At 38.3% G+C, this 21,455-nt stretch overlaps 1 protein-coding gene across 1 annotated transcript in view; it reads left to right on the top strand.

Moving 5' to 3' along the window:
- Positions 1-21,455, top strand: part of LOC150090266 (protein NipSnap-like) — a 93,678-nt gene that overhangs the window by 41,746 nt on the left and 30,477 nt on the right. The window contains exons 5-6 of the mRNA XM_090389789.1: positions 7,736-7,947; positions 16,071-16,102. Of these exons, the coding sequence (XP_090245915.1) occupies positions 7,736-7,947; positions 16,071-16,102 (244 nt within the window). The remainder of the gene's footprint in view (positions 1-7,735; positions 7,948-16,070; positions 16,103-21,455) is intronic.

Genomic DNA, 21,455 nt, shown 5'->3' with positions numbered 1-21,455 from the left:
ATTTGAAGTGTTGGTCAAGACATCAAAGGCGGATATTGTTGGGATAGCAGAGACGTGGTGTCACACAGATATAAGGAATGCTGAGCTGGAATTTGGGGAGTACAATGTATACAGAAAGGGAGGAGGTGTTATGCTGTTAATTAAGAAAAACATAAAATCAAAAGAAGTGCATCCAGTTGATATAGATGAACAGTGCACTGTTGAGTCAGTTTGGTGTGACATAAGCACTGCTAAAGCAAAAATAAGAGTAGGAGTGTGTTATAGGCCTAATGACTCGAATGAGTACAATGAACAATTGTACAGAGAAATAGAGTGGGCTAGTAAATCGGAATGTCTTATAATGGGAGATTTTAACTTCCCAGATATTGACTGGAACTTGTGGGTTGGTCACTCACACACTAGTCAGACTTTTGTGAATTTATTGGATGATTGTTTTCTGCAGCAGCATGTTCAAGAGGCAACCAGAGAAAGTAATACTCTTGATCTGGTTATCAGCAGTGATCATTCGTGTATTAAGAATTTGTAGATAAAGGAACCACTAGGTGGCAGTGATCACAGTGTACTGATGTGGGATTTACTTAAAGATTTAATTACCATCGGGGGTAAAAGAAAGGGTTTTTGCTTCCGTAAAGGTGAGTACAGTGATCTCCGACAGTTTTTAAATTCTGTACATTGGGATCAACTGACGATGTTACCAACAGTAAATTCTAAGTGGGAAGCATTCAAGGAATTAATCGTGGATGCTACTAAAAGTTTTATACCTATTAAGAAATATTGTTCAAGGTTTAGGCCTAAATGGTTATCTAATGAACTAACGAGACTCGTAACAGAGAAGAAAAATGCATGGGATGCATATAAATTTTCAAGCGACTCAGAAGCCTATGGCAGATATAAGCTAGTCTGTAATCAGGTCACAAAAGAGGTTAGGCAGGCGAAGGCAGATTACGAGAAATCCTTGCAAAAGATGCTAAGAAAAATAGCAAGGATTTCTTTACTTATATAAACTCTAAAAGGAAGGGGATGAATCTGATTGGTCCACTTGACATCGATGGTTCGACCGTTGATGATCCTGCTCAGATAGCAAACAAACTGAATGAGTATTTTGCATCTACATTCACACATGAGGAATTATTAAGGTTTGAAAATAGCAGAAGGTTATCAAATTGTAGCAGGATACTTAATGATTTTGTAATAACTGAAAGCAAAGTGGAGGAGAAATTGTTGAAGTTAAACATAAGAAAAGCACCTGGGGTGGATGGGATCTATCCAGTTATATGAAAGGAGGCGGCAAAGCAACCAAGCAAACCCTTAGCCATAATTCTGAGAGCACCCTTGGACTCAGGGGAGGTTCCCACGGACTGGAGAAGTGCAAATGTATCCCCAATTCACAAAGTGGGATCGAAGGGTGACACGAGTAATTACACACCAGTTAGTTTAACTTCTGTTCCGGGTAAAATAATGGAGTCACTGGTTAAAGATGCATTGCAGGATCATCTAGACAAGACTGCAGCAATAATTCAGACACAGCATGGGTTTGTTAAGGGAAAGTCTTGTCTGACAAATTTGATAGGATATTATAATGTGGTTACAAAGGAACTGGATGCAAAAAATAATTTTGATATCATATATTTGGATTTCAGGAAAGCTTGTGACACTGTTGCGCATGGAAGACTATTGTACAAATTGGAGCAGAATGGTATTAAGGGTAAGTTGCTACAATGGATAAAAGGATGGTTAAGTGGGAGAAGACAGAGGGTGGTAATCAATGGGTGCTGCTCTTCGTGGACTAATGTTATTAGTGGAGTCCCACAGGGTTCGGTGTTAGGTCCACTGTTGTTTTGTATATTTATCAATGATATTGATGAAGGTATATCAGGCTTAATGTCGAAATTTGCAGATGATACAAATGGCAGGGTTGTTAATGACAGTAATGGCAGTGTGCTGCTACTGCAACAGGATCTAGATAATTTGGGCAGATAGGCTAAGAAGTGGCAACTGAAGTTTAACCTTGACAAATGCAAAGTACTGCATATGGGTAGAAGTAACCCCAGAGAAATGTACCAACTGTGTGGTACTACGCTTAAGGTGGTAGAAAATGAAAAAGACCTGGGAGTAATTGTGCAGTCAGATATGAAGTTTTCTGAGCAATGCAGACAGGCTGCCAGGGCAGGTCATGGGGTTTTGTCAATGATATATAGGAATTTTGCTAGCAGGGAGAAGGAGGTTACTGTCCCTCTGTATAAGGCAATGGTCAGGCCAAGACTTGAGTACTGCGTACAGGTCTGGAGGCTTCATTTTAGGAAGGATGTAGATTTACTTGAGCATGTACAGAGAAGGGCAACAAGATTGGTGAGGGGAATGAAGGGATCCCTCTTACCAAGAGAGGCTTAAGTTCTGCAAATTGCAGTGGCTGGAGACTAGGCACCTGCGCGGTGATCTGATTGAGGTGTATAAGGCCTTGAATGGGTTGAGCACGCTGAATTCTGATGGGATTCTTCCACTTGTTCAGATTACGAACCTAAGGGGGTATAAATTCAAATTAAGAAAAGACAGATGTAGAATAGATGTGCGGAAATTTTCCTTTAGCCAGCGGGTGGTTAATTGCTGGAACAAACTTCCATCTGTCATTGTGGAAGTTGATAGGTTGAATAAATTTAAGGAGGAACTGGACAAGCATTTGGAGGGAATGGTTTTTTTTTTTTTTTTTGGCTGATACTGCATAAGCTCACACACTTGCTTTCTTGCATCACATGCCACTACTACTACTACTCAGACGTAAGGGATGCAGAATATGAATAAGGGGAGTACAATGTGTGCAGAAAGGGCAGCCAGGTCAGAAGGGGGGAGGGGTTATGCAGTGCATTTAGTCGATATGGGTGGCCAGTGCAATGTTGGATCAGTTTTGTCCGACATAATAAATATAAAAACAAAAATTACAGTAGGTGCATGTTATAGGTTTATGACTGTGATGAGTATAACAAACAACTATACAGAGGATTAGAGTGGGCTAGTAAATCAGAATGTCTGATACTGGGGATTTTAACTTTACAGATGACTGGAACTTGTGGGTCAGTCACTCACACACACATTAGAAAGATTTTGTGAATTTATTGGATGCCTGTTTTCTACAGTAGCACGTTAGAGAAGAAAGAAGGGGAAGCAAAACACTTGACCTCATTATCAGCAGCGATAATTCCTGCAATAAGAATCTGCAAGTAAAAGACTCACTGGAGAGAAGTGATCACAGTGGACTGCTGCTGGATTTACTTAAAAACATAACTAGTGTCAACGGTAAAAGGAAGTGCTTTTGCTTTTGTAAAGGTGACTACAGTGGTCTCAGACATTTTTCAAATTTTATTCAGTGGGACCAGTTGATAATGTTACCAACAGCAAAAATTCTAAATGGGAAACATTCAGGGAAATAATCAGAGACTACTAGGCTTTTCATACCAACTAAGACTGTTCAAGGGACAGACCTAAATGGATGTCAAATGAACTGGTGAGACTTGTGGCAGAGAAGAAAAAAGGCACAGGATGCATATAAATTGTCAGGTGATACAGAAGCCTATGGTAGATATAAATTAGTCTCTGATCAAGTCTCAAAGGACATTAGGCTAGCTAAGGCAGATTGTGAGAAATCTTTGGCAAAGGATGCAATGAAAAACAGCAGACTTGTTTACTTATACATATTAACAGTAGAAGGAAGGAAGAAGTTGAGTCACATTGGTCCACTTGATGTTGATGGTTTAACTGTTGATGATCCTATTGAAGTTGCTGACAAACTGCATAGGTATTTTTTAGCATTAGCAAGGGCACATGATGCAAGAAAGCAAACTTATATACCATCAGCCAAAAAAAAAAAAAAAAAGCCCTTATTTCACCCATCTCCTCGCTCCAAATGTTTGTCAAGTTCTACCTTGAATCTATTTAAGCTGTCAACTTCTACAACAGATGGAAGTTTGTTCCAGCAATCAACCACCCGCTGGCTAAAGGTAAACTTCCGCACATATATCCTACAACTGTCTTTCCTTAATTTGATTTATGCCCTCTCAGGCGATTATTCTGAGCAAGAGGAATAATCCCATCAGCATTGAGCATGCTCAAACCATTCAAGGCTTTATACACCTCAATCAGATCACCTCGCAGGTGCCTAGTCTCCAGACACTGTAATTTTCAAAACTTAAGCCTTTCTTCTGTTCGCTAATCTTGTTGCCCTTCTCTATACTCGCTCCAACAGCTCTAAATCTTTCTTAAAATGAGGCCTCCAGATCTGTATACAGTACTCAATGTGTGTGGCCTGACCATTGCCTTATACAAGGGGATAATCATCTCCTTATCCCTGCTAGAAAAATTCCTGTATATCATTGACAAGACACCATGAGCTACTCTTGCAGACTGTCTGCACTGCTCAGAAAAATTCATATCTGCCTGCACAATTACCCCCAGGTCCTTTTCATTCTCTACCACTGTCAGTGTGGTACCACAGAGTTGATACATTACTCTGGGATTACTGCTTCCCATATGTAGTACTTTACATTTGTCAATGTTAAACTTCATTTGCCACCTGTCAGCCCATCTGCTCAACTTTTCTAGATCCTATTGCAGCAGTGTACTGTCATTAACAACTCTGCCAACCTTCGTATCGTCTGCAAACTTGGACATTAAGCCTGATATACCATCATCAATGTCATTTATAAATACAGAAAACAACAATGAACCCAACACTGAACCGTGAGGGACTCCACTAATAACATTAGCCCACGAGGAGCAGTGTCCATTGATTACCACTCTATCTTCTCCCACTCAACCATCCCTTTATTCATAGCAGCAGTTTGCCTCCAATGCCACACTGCTCCAATTTGTGCAGCAGTCTTCCATGTGTAACAGTATCAAAGACCTTACTAAGATCCAAATATATGATATCAAAGTTATTCTTTGCATCCAGTTCCTTTGTGACTATATCATAGTATCCATTCAAATTAATCAGACAAGACTTATCCTTAACATGCCCATGCTGTGTCCAAGCTATAACTGATTTCTTGTCTAGATGATCCTGCAATGCTTCTTTAACCAGTGCCTCCAATAATTTCCCTGGAACAGAAGTTAAACTAACAGGCCTGTAATTACCTGTGTGTCTCTCTTTGATCCCCCTTTGTGGATTGGGGTCACATTTGCACATCTCCAGTTCATGGGTACCTCCCCTGAGTCCAGGGAAGCTCTTATAATTATGGCTAAGAGTTTGCTTACTTCCTTTGCCACCTCCTTTAATATAACTGGATAGATTCCATCCACCCCAGGTGCCTTTCTTATGTTTATCTTCAACAATTTCTCCTCCACTGTACTCTCAGTTATTACAAGATTATCTAGCTTACTGCCAGAGTCGAATACACCTCTGGCAATCCCCTCCCTGAATAACTCCTCATGTATGAATGTAGATGCAAAATATTCAATTAGTTTGTTAGCTACCTGAGAAGGATCATTAACAGTTGAACCATCGATATCGAGTGGACCAATCTGATTCATCCCCTTCCTTCTAGAGTTTACATAAGTAATGAACTCCTTGCTGTTTTTCTTTGCATCCTTTGCCAAAGATTTCTTGTAATCTGCCTTTGCCTGCCTAACCTCCTTTGTAACTTGGTTACAGACCAGCTTATATTTATAATATTCTTTTCTGTCACATGTTAATTTATATGTATCCAATGCATTTTTCTTCTCTGTCACATGTCTAATTAGTTCATCTGACATCCATTTAGGCCTAAATCTTGAACAATATTTCTTTGTTGGTATGAAAAGCCTAGTAGCTTCCAAGATTAATTCATTGAATGCTTCCCATTTTGAATTTGCTGTTGGTAACATCATCAGCTGGTACCACCGTATAGAATTTAAATACTGTCTCAGACCATTGTAGTCACCTTTACAAAAGCAAAAACCCTTCCCTTTACCCCTGATGGTAGTTACCTCTTTGAGTAAATCCCACTTCAGCATACTGTGATCACTGCCACCTAGTGGTTCCTTTATCTGCAGATTCTTGATGCATGAAGAATCAGTACTGATAATCAGATCAAGAGTATTACTCCGTCTAGTTGCGGCGCCTCCGTAGCCAGGTGTGCAGGAGCAGCATTGCGTAGCACATGCTTCTTGATTAGACCAGGGTTCGAGCTTGTAACCACCAAATACGGAGGATGCGGAAAGGTCAGGGAATGACCATCGCATATCCCTGGAGCAATATGGCTTTAGTTGCTAATGCTCCTTAAAACCAAATAACAAACAAACCATCTAGTTGCCTCCCAAACATGCTGATGTAGAAAACAATCATTCAATAAATCCACAAAAGCCTTGCTGGTGTGTGAGTGACCTACCCACAAATTCGGTCAATCTCTGAGAAATTAAAATCCCCATTATAAGACACTGATTTACTGGCCCACTCTTATTTCTCTGCACAATTGCTCATTATACTCATCAGATTCATTAGGCCTATAACACACACCTACTCTCATTTTTCCTTTCCCAGTGCTTATGTCACACCAAATAGACTCAACATTGCATTGTCCACCAACATCAATTGGATGCACTTCCTTAGATTTTGTGTTTCTTAACTAACAGCATAACCCCTCCTCCCTTTCTGTCCTGTCTATCCTTTCTGTACACATTGTACTCCCCCAAATTCCAGTTCTGCACTGCTTATGTCTGTGTGACACCATGTCTCTGATATCCCAACAATATCTGCCTTTGATGTCTTGGCTTTTACTTCAATATTTTACTTCATAATCTGTCTTTAATTTTAATTTAATTAGACTTGACGGTTTTTAATTTTATTAATCGCTATTATTCTCATGTTAATTACTTTTTAGTACATTCTTTGCTATTACTGTCTTAAATCATAGTATATTTGTTGATTATCCAAGTGTCATGGCTCTCCTCCCCATGGCAGTGATGGAAACTGGGGTTAATGGCTTTGCGCAGCCACTAGGTTAAGTGGCCAGAGGAACAACACAACCCACACTAATACTTCACAAAACACACACTAGCACACACCCTGGCCTTATGCAGAGTATTGTATTCTACACAGAGTAAAAACACTGTGTTGGGGAGATCTCCGGTTCTGCCAGACAAAAAAAAAAAAAAAACACTATGTCACTGTGATCGACATCTAATCAGGAAATGACTTAAGTAATTATTTACCTGCATTCTCATAGGTCACTTTGGAAAAGGCCTTTTGCTTTGGGTTCCCATAATGCATGAGGAATATTGTTGCATCTGAAAGAGCAGGACTAAAATATTTAACTGACATATTTACAAACTATAAAAATATTTAGTCATTTGTAAATATTTAAAATATTTATAAATGACTAAACTATTTACAAATATACGATACTCATTAATATACAAAAAAAAATGTTACAATGGAACATCAAATGTTAGATAGGAAAGCACGTGCAAGAGGTTGGTGAACTTTATGGAGGCAGTTGTCAATAATTATTGCATTTGTAGTGACATAATTGCCTCTCTCTCTTCTCCCATTGGCTCGAATAAATATCACTAGGAGGAAAACTTTAATGTATAGAGATAACACATGGTACCATTATGTGAAATGAATAAATTAACACTTGGTATTCTAAATTGGAATTTTCTGTTATGTAATATGATAAGTTTAATCAGTTTAATATTACAATTCATATCTAATATATATTTGGTACATTTAAACTTAAGTATTTATTTTTAATCAAATTTGTAGTTCACATTTGGAGAATGAAGCATGGCTATCCTAATGTCTCAGCTGTCCTTGACCTCTGCCGTACTGATCAAGAATTGCAGTCGTTACATAAGGAAAGAGTGAATTTCCTTCGTAATCGTGAAAATCAGTATATGTTAGCATTTAGTTTCTGGGGACATCCAAAACCTATGAAAGAGAACTACATGTATGAAATGAGGTCTTACGTATTGAAGGTAAGTTCTCTAAAAAACTTCAATATGATAACAAGGATAATACTGTAAAGATATACTTAGATTGTGTTGCTGATAATCCAAGAACAAGCAACTTCATATCATTAAAATTATGGAAATTTTACTTTCTATTTCTATTTATTTAATCATTAAATCTAAATAATTGCATTGTCTTTTCATGTAAGATTATAGTGGACTGATTATTTATAATAAAAGTATTTAAAAAGAGTAATTTGTCTGTATAAAATCCTTACAGCGAATACTGCTTTAAAGAAACTTCACTATAACAAAAATATTCCTAGAGCTTGGTTGACTTATTAATCTTCTGTGACTCGTGGCTATTGACAATGTGAACTTTTTTTTTTTTTTTTTGTCTCGCTATTTTTCTGAATACAGGGCACAGTCATATCCTCTCATGTTCGTTTCCATATTTTTTCTCTGACAGTAATGACAGCATGCTACTGCAACTGGATCTATAAATGTTGGGCAGATGGACTGAGAGGTGGCAACTAAAGTTTAACATTGACAAATGCAAAGTACTGCATATGGGTAGCAGTAACCCCACAGTAGCGTACCAACAATGCAGTACTATGCTCAGTGTAGTGGAGAATGTTTGTTATTTGGTTTTTAGGAGCATTAGCAACTAAGGCCATATTGCTCTGGGATATGTGGTGGTCATTCCCTGACCTTCCCGCAACCTCCGTATTTGGTGGTGACGGGCTCGAACCCTGGTCTAATCAAGAAGCGTGTGCTACGCACTGCTGCTCCTTCCCACCTGGCTACGGAGACGCCTCAGTGGAGAATGAAAAAGACCTTACTGTGCAGTAAGATATGAAGTTTTCTGAGCAGTGTAGACAGGCTGCCAGAGAAACTCATGTTGTTTTGTCAACGATAGACAGGGATTTTGCTAGCAGGGATAAGGAGGTGATTATCCCTTTGTATAAGGCAGTGGTCAGGCCACACCTTGAGTACTGCATTCAGGTCTGGAGACTTCATTTTATGAAGGATGTAGAACTGCTAGAATGAGTACAGAGAAGAGCAACAAGATTGGTGAGGGGAACAAAGGATTGCTCTTACCAAGAAAGGCTTGAGTTCTGCAAATTGCAGCAGCAGTAGACTAGGTACCTGTATGGTGATCTGGTCGAGGTGTATAAGGCCTTGAATGGTGTGAGCAAGCTCAGTGCTGATGGGATTCTTCCTCTTGCTCAGATTATACACCTGAGGAGACAAATTCAAATTTGATTCAAGGAACAAACTTCCATCGGTCATTGTGGAAGTTGATATCTTAAATAAATTCAAGGAAGAACTGGAGCAAATGGATGGGTGAAATGGAAAGTTTTTTTTTTTTTTTTTTTTTTGGCTGATGCTATATAAGCTTGCTTTCTTGCATTATATGCTAATGCTAAATGATGCAACATTTTCTGTTCTCATTTCAATTTACTGTGAAATACAAAAGGTTAGTTGTTTAGTCCAGTGATTCCCAAACTACTGAGATACAAACATCCTTCCTCAATTTCAATTTATGTCCTGTCTTGTGTTTAGTTTGAGCATGAGGTAGGATTCCATGAGCATTGAGCTTACCCAATCAATTCAAAGCTTTAAATACCTAGTCTTTAGATGCTGCACTTTCTAGAAACCTTTCCTGATGAGAGTATCCTGTATGCAGTACTCAAGATGTCTGATCATTCCCATATACTGTGGGATAATCACCTCCTTATCCCCACTGGCAAAATTCCTGTACAGGCAACTTACAAACAAGTTCCATTCCAAGATGTTGTTCATTATACGCTTTGTTCATTATGTGTATCTTGAATTAGTAGTAATAGTAGTAGTAATAGAGGCATGTGATGCAAGAAAACATGCAGAGTTTATGTAGCATCAGCCAAAAAAAAAACAATTTCACACTACCATTCCCTCTAAACGTTTGTCCAGTTCCTTCTTGAATTTATTTAAGCTATCAACTTCCACAACAACAGATGGAAGTTTGTTCCAGCAATTAACCATCCGCTGGCTATTACGATACGTATCGTATACGTTAGCAGCCATTTTAAAACAAAAACCGTGTACTGTATTAAACATCGAATGGTCTATACACTAATTTTTATTATAATTTATGTATGCATTATACAAAATATGCAAAACAGTAATGTGAATATTCAGGTCTAGCTCTTTTCTTCAAATCTTCAAATAAACTCCTAGCCTTCTAAATTATTAATGAGCTGAGAGGCACATGGTCGTATGTTTGCCTCTCAGTTCACAAAATTAAGAGTTTTTTTCCATTTCGTGCAACAAAAAACTTCTATTTTTTACTATTCTACTCATTAAAACAGGAGTTGTTTCCTTAACTGCCTCCACAATTCTTTCTTTATCTTTAATAATTGTGGCGATACTCAATCGGTTTACACCATAATCACGAGTCATAATTATGATGTCTAGCTTAGTTTCTAAATTAATACTGCATCTTTTATTACTACCACTATCAGCACCAGCACTATTTCGCTTTGGACCCATGAGGGCTTAAATTTTAAAAAATATATTTTTAAGTCACCAAATACAGAACTACACTTAACAGTGTGTATTAAATAACTGACCTCATTTGTTGTTATGTGAAGCGAAAGATCGGTTGGGCGAATTTTTTGCTGTGTGTTTGCAGTGCTGCTATTATCCGTTTCAGGTATCTTTGTGACTGGAAGAGAAAGGGATGAGGAAGCTTCCCTTTCCCAGAACCTAAGTGAACCAATGGTTGACCGTCTAAAGTCGAACGTTCATAAATCGAGAGTTGCCTGTATATCATTCTTAGCATCTTTTGCCAAAGATTTCTCGTAATCTGCCTTCGCCTGCCTAACCTTTCAATTCTGTTTTTAAATTCTGTACAGCGGGATCAACTGATGATGTTACCAACAGTAAATTCTAAGTGGGAAGCATTCAAGGAATTAATCGTGGATGCTACTAAAAATTTCATACCTATTAAGAAATATTGTTCAAGGTTTAGGCCTAAATGGTTATCTAAAGAACTAATGAGACTCGTAACAGAGAAGAAAAATGCATGGGATGCATATAAATTTTCAAGCGACTCAGAAGCATATGGCAGATATAAGCTAGTCTGTAATCAGGTCACAAAGGAGGTTAGGCTGGCGAAGACAGATTACAAGAAATCCTTGGCAAAAGATGCTAAGAAAAACAGCAAGGATTTCTTTACTTATATAAACTCTAAAAGGAAGGGGATGAATCTGATTGGTCCACTTGACATCAATGGTTCGACCGTTGATGATCCTGCTCAGATAGCAAACAAACTGAATGAGTATTTTGCATCTACATTCACACATGAGGAATTATTAAGGTTTGAAAATGGCAGAAGGTTATCAAATTGTATCAGGATACTTAATGATTTTGTAATAACTGAAAGCAAAGTGGAGGAGAAATTGTTGAAGTTAAACATAAGAAAAGCACCTGGGGTGGATGGGATCTATCCAGTTATATTAAAGGAGGCAGCAAAGCAACTAAGCAAACCTATAGCCATAATTATGAGAGCATCCTTGGACTCAGGGGAGGTTCCCACGGACTGGAGATGTGCAAATGTATCCCCAATTCACAAAGGGGGATCGAAGGGTGGCACGAGTAATTACACACCAGTTAGTTTAACTTCTGTTGTGGGTAAAATAATGGAGTCACTGGTTAAAGATGCATTGCAGGATCATCTAGACAAGACTGCAGCAATAATTCAGACACAGCATGGGTTTGTTAAGGGAAAGTCTTGTCTGACAAATTTGATAGGATATTATGATGTGGTTACAAAGGAACTGGATGCAAAAAATTATTTTGATATCATATATATTTGGATTTCAGGAAAGCTTTTGACACTGTTGCGCATGGAAGACTATTGTACAAATTGGAGCAGAATGGTATTAAGGGTAAGTTGCTACAATGGATAAAAGGATGGTTAAGTGGGAGAAGACAGAGGGTGGTAATCAATGGGTGCTGCTCTTCGTGGACTAATGTTATTAGTGGAGTCCCACAGGGTTCGGTGTTAGGTCCACTGTTGTTTTGTATATTTATCAATGATATTGATGAAGGTATATCAGGCTTAATGTCGAAGTTTGCAGATGATACAAAGGTTGGCAGGGTTGTTAATGACAGTAATGGCAGTGTGCTACTGCAACAGGATCTAGATAATTTGGGCAGATGGGCTAAGAAGTGGCAACTGAAGTTTAACCTTGACAAATGCAAAGTACTGCATATGGGTAGAAGTAACCCCAGAGAAATGTACCAACTGTGTGTGTGGTACTACATTTAAGGTGGTAAAAAATGAAAAAGACCTGGGAGTAATTGTGCAGTCAGATATGAAGTTTTCTGAGCAATGCAGACAGGCTACCAGGGCAGGTTATGGGGTTTTGATGATATATAGGAATTTTGCTAGCAGGGAGAAGGAGGTGATTGTCTCTCGGTATAAGGCAATGGTCAGGCCACGCCTTGAGTACTGCGTACAGGTCTGGAGGCCTCATTTTAGGAAGGATGTAGATTTATTTGAGCGTGTACAGAGAAGGGCAACAAGATTGGTGAGGGCAATGAAGGGATCCTCTTACCAAGAGAGGCTTAAGTTCTGCAAATTGCAGTGGCTGGAGACTAGGCACCTGCGCGGTGATCTGATTGAGGTGTATAAGGCCTTGAATGGGTTGAGCACATTGAATTCTGATGGGATCCTTCCACTTGTTCAGATTACGAACCTAAGGGGGCATAAATTCAAATTAAGAAAAGACAGATGTAGAATAGATGTGCGGAAATTTGCCTTTAGCCAGTGGGTGGTTAATTGCTGGAACAAACTTCCATCTGACATTGTGGAAGTGGACAGGTTAAATAAATTTAAGGAAGAACTGGACAGGCATTTGGAGGGAATGGTATGATTTTTTTTTTTTTTTTGGCTGATGCTGCATAAGCTCATACACTTGCTTTCTTGCATCACATGCCACTACTACTACTACTTCCTTTGTGACCTGATTATAGACTAGCTTATATCTGCCATAGGCTTCTGAGTTGCTTGAAAATTTATATGCATCCCATGCATTTTTCTTCTCTGTCATGAGTCTCATTAGTTCATTTATAACCATTTAGACCTAAACCTTGAACAAAATTTCTTCATAGGTATAAAACTTTTAGTAGCATCCACGATTAATTCCTTGAATGCTTCCACTTAGAATTTATTGTTGGTAACATCGTCAGTTGATTCCACTGTTCAGAATTTAAAAACTGTCTGAGACCACTGTACTCACCTTTACGGAAGCAAAAACCCTTTCCTTTACCCCTGATGGTAGTTACCTCTTTGAATAAATCCCACATCAGTACACTGTGATCACTGCCACCTAGTGGTTCCTTTATCTGCAAATTTTTAATACACGAATGATCATTGCTGATAACTAGATCAAGAGTATTACCCTCTCTGGTTGCCTCTCGATCATGCTGCTGCAGAAAACAATTATCCAATAAATCCACAAGTCTTACTAGTGTGTGAGTGACCAACCCACAAGTTCCAGTCAATATCTGGGAAGTTAAAATCCCCCATTATAAGACATTCTGATTTACTAGCTCACTCTATTTCTCTGTACAATTGTCCATTGTATTCATTCGAGTCATTTGAATGACTCGAATATACTCATTCGAGTATATGATGTCAAAATTATTTTTATTCCAGTTTGTTTGTTACTGTGTCAACGTATCCAATCAGATTGGTCAGACAGGATTGCTCCTTAACAAATCCATGCTGTGACTGTGGTGTAACTGTATTACCTCTTTAACCAATGACTCCATTATTTTTCCTTGAACAGGTCTGTAATGACTCATATCACTCTTTGATCCCCCTTTCTGATTTTAGGATACATTCGCACATCTCTGGTCCAAAGGATTCTTCCCTGAATCCAAGGATGCTGTCGTAGTCATGGCTAAATGTTTGCTGTATCCCTTAATATAATTAGATAAATCTCATCCACCCCAGGTGCCTTTTTTTACATGTAGCTTTAACAGTTTCTCCTCCACTTTCCTCTCAGTTATTACAAAATCATTCAACTCCCTGTTTAAATTTGACACACTTCCAGCATTCCCAGGCCTAAAAAATTCCTCGTGCAAATTTAGATACTAAATACCTATTCACTTTGTCAGTAACATGTACAGGATCATCAACAATCGAATCATATACAATGTGATTTGTCCTCTTCCTTTTAGTGTTTACATAAGTAATGAAGTCTGCTGCTTTTCTTTGTCAGAGCATTCTTGTAATCTTCCTTAGCTTGCCTAATCTCCTTTGTGATTTGACTGCAGACTAGTTTGTCTACTGTAGACATTTTTATCACCTGATAATTTATATGCATCCTGTGCATTTTTATTCTCTGCCACAAGTCTCACCAGTTCATCTGTCATCCATTTAGGTCTAAGCCTTGAACAGTATCACTTAGTCAGTATAAAATGCTCAGTAGCTTTTACTGTGGCATTACTGAATGCTTCCCATTTAGAATTTGCTGGTAACTTTATTAGTTGATCAGAGAATTTGAAAACTGTATGAGACCATTGTAGTTACAGATTAAATTCATGCCATGTTTTTGTTGTTTTAATTTATTCACTCTAGAAATATTTCTGTAAGTAGTGTATTTTTTTTTGGCAAAAAAGTATTAGAATATGTAGTACAATTAAACTTTATGCCAGTTTAAAATCTGTGAATTTAGAATGCACGAAAGTTTAATTTTGTTCATTAATACAAAAAAAAAAAATAATGATAATAATATTTTAAGTTTGGTTTGAGAATAAATGCTGAAACTGCACATGGTGCACTAAGCCCTCACCACTACTACAATGATTGCAATCACCATCCTTACACACTAGAAAGGTCTCTGTTCAAGGTCTGTCTCAGTGAGAGAAATTATGGACATTTTTAAATTTTGGCCAAGTTAATTGGTCTCTGCTATGGGTTTTTTTTTTTTTTTTTTTTTTTTTGTCTTTTGAAACCCAGTTTTTTTATCCAAATAATCTAGTAGAGAATGCTGCAGATTGCATTTTTGATTCTATACAGTTATATGCCATCCAGGAATGCCCATCTAGCTTCTATTATTACAGGTAGTTCTTGACTCGTCACCACCAAATATGGAGGATGCGGAAAGGTCAGGGAATGACCACTGCATATTCCCGGAGCAATATGGCCTTAGTTGCTAATGCTCCTAAAAACCAAATAACAAACAAACAAACAGTTCTCGACTTTACGAGTTAATTCATTCCTAGCGCATGCTCGTAAAGCAGGAATTTATTTCTCATAGACATAATGTTAAAAAGCGGTTATGTTATCAACAATGAAATTAGTTAACTAATTAGTTTGTTTAAACAATGATTGATTTATCCAAAGAAATTAAAATGTAGCCTGTAAAATCAAGCAAATTATAATAATAGAGAAATTATTTATGACTTACAAATGTTAAAGAATGTTTATTCTTCATCATCATCATCGACTAAATGCACACTCGTTGATCACTCATTATTGGCTTGGTACTCATTGGTTTGTTGCACAAGGAGTCGTCTTGTTCAGAAATACTTCAGGAGGCGTTTATTTTCAAGATAATCTTCTCTTTTCTTTATAAATTTCAATAGCATGCATAAGCATTTTTTAACGGAACGTACAAAGTGCAACTAACACGATTTGTGCGGAGTAACAAGTTTTATGAAGCTTTAAAAAAAAGGAATGAAGAGAAGATTCTGAAAATTTATTTATGTTTTTTATACAATTGAAGATTTCAGTAAAGGGGAAACACATTTCACCATAATAACGTAAAAACCCACCCAATTCCAGCTATCGGTATTTTCACAAATGCGAGTTTACTACCTGTTTATAATTGCTTGCAGTAACAGAAAAGCCCAATAAATCAGAAAGTGCAAATTGTTTTATGGTCGTGACTTCCAGAAACACATTAGTCCTCCAAACAAATTTTGATGCTGATTTTTATACCTTTTTACTATTTAATGTACTTTTATATATAATTAGGCACTGATCTATATTGGAAATTGCATCATTTAGCTGTGTAATAATAGTGACTAATGTATATTGGTGACTAAGAATGGCTTATTAATTATTAGCATTTTTCTTCTTTTTTTAGCCAGGAACCATGATAGAGTGGGGAAACAGTTGGTAAGTTAAGATTATGTATTTAAAATAAGTTATTTTTATTACAGAATGTAATTTTTACCTGCTATATAAATTTTAATACGAGGGCCAATTGTTGGCATTGTTGGTAAAATTTGTAGAATTTCTTAAGATACCGATTTAGATTGACTCAAGTTAATAGCATAGCTTAATTTTACGGTACTCACCTTTTGTATAATCTGCAGTTGATGCTTAGCTGTGGATCCAATCTGTAGTTGACGCATCAACTGCAGATTATACAAAAGGTGAGTACCGTAAAATTAAGCTATACTATTGACTTGAGTGATCCTATATAGTTATATGCCATTCAGGAATGCCCATCTAGCTTCTGTTATTATTTTATATGTAACTTTTCTGGCTCTTGCCAGGAATTTTAATTATTTGATTATATTTTGGTTATTAAGTTTTCTAAGTAATTGCTGAATTGTTCTAAATGGCATTTTTGAAATTTGTATATTGGTGAAAGATCCAATTTATGGCATTCTAATACATTACAGTAGGGAGTTCTCAAGTTGGGGGGGTGCAGTATCACACATTTTTCAGTGTTTTCTCCTTAGTAAAATTATGGAAAAGAAATTTTTTCATTGCAAAATATGCTACATAAAATACAATACATATCCAAATGTGTCCATATATAACTAAAAATTCGTGCAGTACATAGTTGTCAAAGGAAGCATTTCATGAAAGTGGATAGCATGATGCCATAGGGCTTGGACATGGATAATAATTTTTACTACTTTTTTTTTTTTTTTTCAAGCTAAAGTAAAGGAAGATGCCCATACAATTACTGCATTTTGATGAGACATGAGAAATGACAAACTATAAAATTAGCTGTTAAGTTACAGGAAATTTTATTTTCAGTAAATTAACCCTTTTTTATCTTTCCAAGTAAAGTAAAAGGTATAAAAATCTCGTAAAAGTTAAGGATTCATGTTATATGCTTTCAAATTGACCTATGTACTTTTTTTTTTACTCTTAGCAAAACTAAATCTAAACAAAAAGTTCATTTAAAAAGTCATCCTCATAAGCCATATTTAAAAAGTGGAGACATACAAAGAATATTTTAAAGCAACAATGCAGTTGTACTTAATTTATTTAAAATTATATTAGTATGTTCAACATCACTCATATCATGATGTTTTTCTCCTAAACCTGCTTGGGTAGCGTAAGATTTAAAAAAAATAATAATAAATAATAATTGAAAGTAATTTAGTTAACTCTTTTCAAAATAACTTAAAATTGCTCTGAATAAAGTTAACTTAATTACTTTTATTTAGATCAATTAAAGAATAAAATCACGGAGAAAACACCCATGAAACATTTTTTTTAGACTCGGGAAAAAATACACTGATGAGCCAAAACATTATGACCACCTACCTAATATGATGTTGTTCCTCCATGTGCATCCAAAACAGCTCGTACCCAGTGAGGCGTGGATGCTACAAGCTTTCTAAATGTGTTTTGTGGTATTTGGTACCAACACGTAACAAGCAGATCCTTTAACTGCTGCAAGGTTGAGACGCGCAGTTCGGAGTTGCTGTTCCAACACAAACCACAGATGCTCGATGGGATTGATGTCTGGAGAATTTGGAGGTCAGGACAATACCTGGAAGTTTTCCTCCTGTTCCGCGAACCAGTCTCGAACAATCCGTGCGGTGTGGCATGGCGCATTATCCTGCTGAAAGACGGCACAGCCAGAGGGGAAGACCTCTGCCATGATAGGGTGTAACTGGTCAGCAGTAATGTATAGGTATATTTGGGTCTAATAGCTCCTGGGATTTCTCCCATCTCCGCATATGTACACTGTATCGGACAAGCCAGGGATTTAAAAGTATATGGGTCATGTGGTATGTAGCATGTTGTGCCCTTTGTTCATACCTTGCCACAGGAAGGCAGGCCGGTTGTTACCTGTAATATATAGTATTCTGCTGGGTCCTGCCACCTACTTTCCTTGGATTTCAGTGGCTAGAACCTAAAAAAAAAATGCTTGCAATTAGTCATTAGCCTTTGTTAGGATAATTTAGAAGAAGCTTGCGAGGGGTTTTACACTGAAATAATACTTTCTATATGCCTAATTGGGTCGGGCAAGAAATTTTGATGTAGTTAAATTTGGACACATAGGGCTGAAAATGCTGTGAAAGTCAACAGTCAAAGGGGGGGGGGAGGCTGAAGACTGGAGGGAAGAAAAGGAAGTAAGGGACCGATAGAGAGGATGGCCTTGTGTTTGCAGTGGAGCAGGCCCGTGCCCCACCAGAGGAAAGAGATTTGGGGAGGGGTAGGAGTGGGGGAAGCCCCCTCTCCCCACGAGAAGGGAAAGAAAGCACCATTCACAAGAGAAACAGTGCATGATAAGTCATATGACCACCTTGGGTTTCCTTTAGTCCACGTGCCCAACAAGGCAAGATGAGGTTCTTCTGGTCTTCTGTGGTGTCTTGATGAGTTGAGTCACAGTGGAGGATACTGATATGTCCTACCTCCAATTTTTATTGGTGTGTTTTCTTTGTCTGTGGTAAGAAAGTCTCTTCCATGTTTTGGTCCAGTTATATCATAGCAGTTTGTCGCTTAGAAGGTCAACTTTAACACACCCCACTGCCTGTCAGTTTGGGTATCTATTCCTGTTGTCATTCGCTTAGGAGGTCAAGAGGGAGACCAACTGCTTGATCTTTATCAATGGGTTTCTTTTCAAAGTAGTATACTAGTCTCATCCCTGTTTTGGACCATGTAGGTTGCATAAAATTTGTTGTCACTAATGTGGACCGACCAGATCCTGGTTGCCTCACAGGTTGAAAGTCATTCCAGTGATACAGTGTGGGGTGTAGTTTTTTCTTGGTCAGTTGCTGATCCAGCGCAAAATATCTGAAGTATATTATTTCTGTCATTATTTATGTTGTTCCTTGGAGAGGGGTTTCTCTGAATTTAGTCAGGTCTTAGTTGTGTTTCGTTACTCTGGGCCATTGAGGGATAGCTGTTGTTTCATGATTGATTGTCCTATTCGTGAATTTTTGAACTTTTGGGATACCTCCACTCAAGGGGAGGGTCCATTGTCTTGTGAACAGATTTTGTGCAAAAAGTGTGAAGGCTTTGTGGGTCTGTTCCTCTTGCAGAACAATGTGCTCCTAGTTTCGAAGAAGCAAGTGAATCTTGGTGTATAGTTTAAATCTGAGGTCCTCGTAGTGGTCACACTCGTAGACCAGATGCTCCCAGGACTCCTCCTATCCACAGGAGCACCATGGAGTAGCTGAGATTCCGAAGTTATAGTCTTTCTAAATGAGCCATGCCCAGTCAATAGGGCACAGTGTATTATGTTTTATGGATATATTAAATAGGTTTAGTAGTATTCGTTAGCTTCTTATTTTGAATTTAACCAGCTATTTTTGGAAGTTATGACTCCCGGAGTTGGCGCCAATATTGTTGAACTAGCCGCCATATTGTAGTCGATAAGAAATAGCTTAACATATATATATCTCCAACTGATAGCGAAGGTACAAAGGAAAACTAGATAGCGCAATACGAAGCACTGTATTAAATCTGTGATGCGTTGGAGACTCGCCCCTTCGTTTCTCCCCTGAGCCACAGCACTCTCGCTAGTCTGTGATCTTTACTTTACTTCCAATCTGTTAGCTTATTATAGTATTATTAATTAATCAAAAATATTATTAATCTTATTAAATTTCATTGTTAATTAAATTGTATGTAAACGGAAATCATGACCCAGACTAGAGCTGCGAAGTAAAGATCACAGACTAGCGAGAGTGCTGTGGCTCAGGGGAGAAACGAAGGGGCGAGTCTCCAACGCATCACAGCCTCAAAAAATATGTGAAATGTTTGCTGACTTTTATAAAACAGTACATGATCTAGCCAAGGAGGAGGATACCTTTGTGCGTGCTAGGTGTCTGGAGTGTCAAGAAATTAGGCGCCAACTCGGTGTTCTGATGGGTGTCTATGAGAGCTTGATCGGCCCCTCGAAAAATTAATGTGAGGGCCCATCAGGCTCTCAGCTGCCCAGCTCAACGACAGAGCTCACTCCTGTGCATCAGGCAACAGAGGCAATATCCAAGGCAGAATGCGCTGGTCCCAAAGAAACTAGTTATTGTTGGTGACTCTATTGTTAAGGAGATGGGGAATACTATGTAAGAAGGATAGGTGGAACAGGACCAGGGTATATCTGCCAGGGGCAAAAGTTGATGATGTTGTAGAGCAGATAACATCTTTTCAGGGCACAAAAGGTGATATTGCTGTACACGTTGGAACTAATGACATTAAGAGTAAGAGATCTGCAGATTTACTCAACAAGTACAGGTCAATGTTGGAAAAAAAAGTCGCAAGTTAGAGTTGAATGTGAAAGTGTCTGCAATTCTGCCCAGACACAATAGGAGGGAGTATACGAGAGCCTTGTCGATCAATTCGGCCCTGGAGGAAATGTGCAAGGCTCAAGGGGTAAAATTTTTTCAGTCTGGTCTGTGCTTGTTAACAGGAGAGACTGCTTCTACAGGGATGGGATACACTTAAATAGAAATGGTGCAAGAATATTTGCTGATGCTATCGAGGCAGTGTTAGGTGGATCGGAAAACTGCTAGTGTGGGGGGATACACAGACTAAAGGCGACTCCGTAGCCAGGTGGGAAGGAGCAGCAGTGCATAGCACACGTTTCTTGATTAGACCGGGGTTCGAGCCCATCACCACCAAATACGGAGGATGCGGAAAGGTCAGGGAATGACCACCGCATATTCCAGAGCAATATGGCCTTAGTTGCTAATGCTCCTAAAAACCAAATAACAAACAAACAGACTAAAAGGTCAACAGTGGCTGCAGGCAGAGGCAAAAGTGATTCTTGCACTGCTTCTATTAGAATGGGCAGCAGACTGGAAAGCAAGGTAATGGAGATTTCCAGGACTGCTGGGAGTCATAGGATGGAATCTATCCAGTTATATTAAAGGAGGCAGCAAAGGAAGTAAGCAAACCCTTAGCCATAAAGGGTCTGATATTAAAAGTGTCATAAGGCATGGAGAAGCTTGCAGTGCTGATCAGGAAGCAGCTGAAAACTTTAAGATTGAGTTTCAAGAGCTCGTTGAGAAGGAGGGTTACCTTCCTCAAAAAGTCTTTAATACAGATGAAACGGGCCTCTTTTGGAAAAGGATGCGTAGGCAAACATACATCACAAAAGAAGAGGCCTCGTTGCCTGGTCAAAAGCCTATGAAGGATAGGCTTACTCTGCTATTAGAGTCTAATGCCTGTGGTGATTTTAAACTTAAGCCAATGTTGGTTTACCACTCAAACTCCCAGAGTGTTTAAACATCAAAAGCAGGTTGGGTGTCTTTTTTGGCAGTGAAACAAGAAG

The sequence above is a fragment of the Mastigoproctus giganteus genome, chromosome 2 (assembly GCF_048544385.1).
Source record: "Mastigoproctus giganteus isolate SK-2022 chromosome 2, ASM4854438v1, whole genome shotgun sequence".
NCBI classification, from domain to species: domain Eukaryota; kingdom Metazoa; phylum Arthropoda; class Arachnida; order Uropygi; family Thelyphonidae; genus Mastigoproctus; species Mastigoproctus giganteus.
Note: the sequence above shows the minus strand (reverse complement) of the source record. Positions and strands in the feature narration are given on the sequence as shown.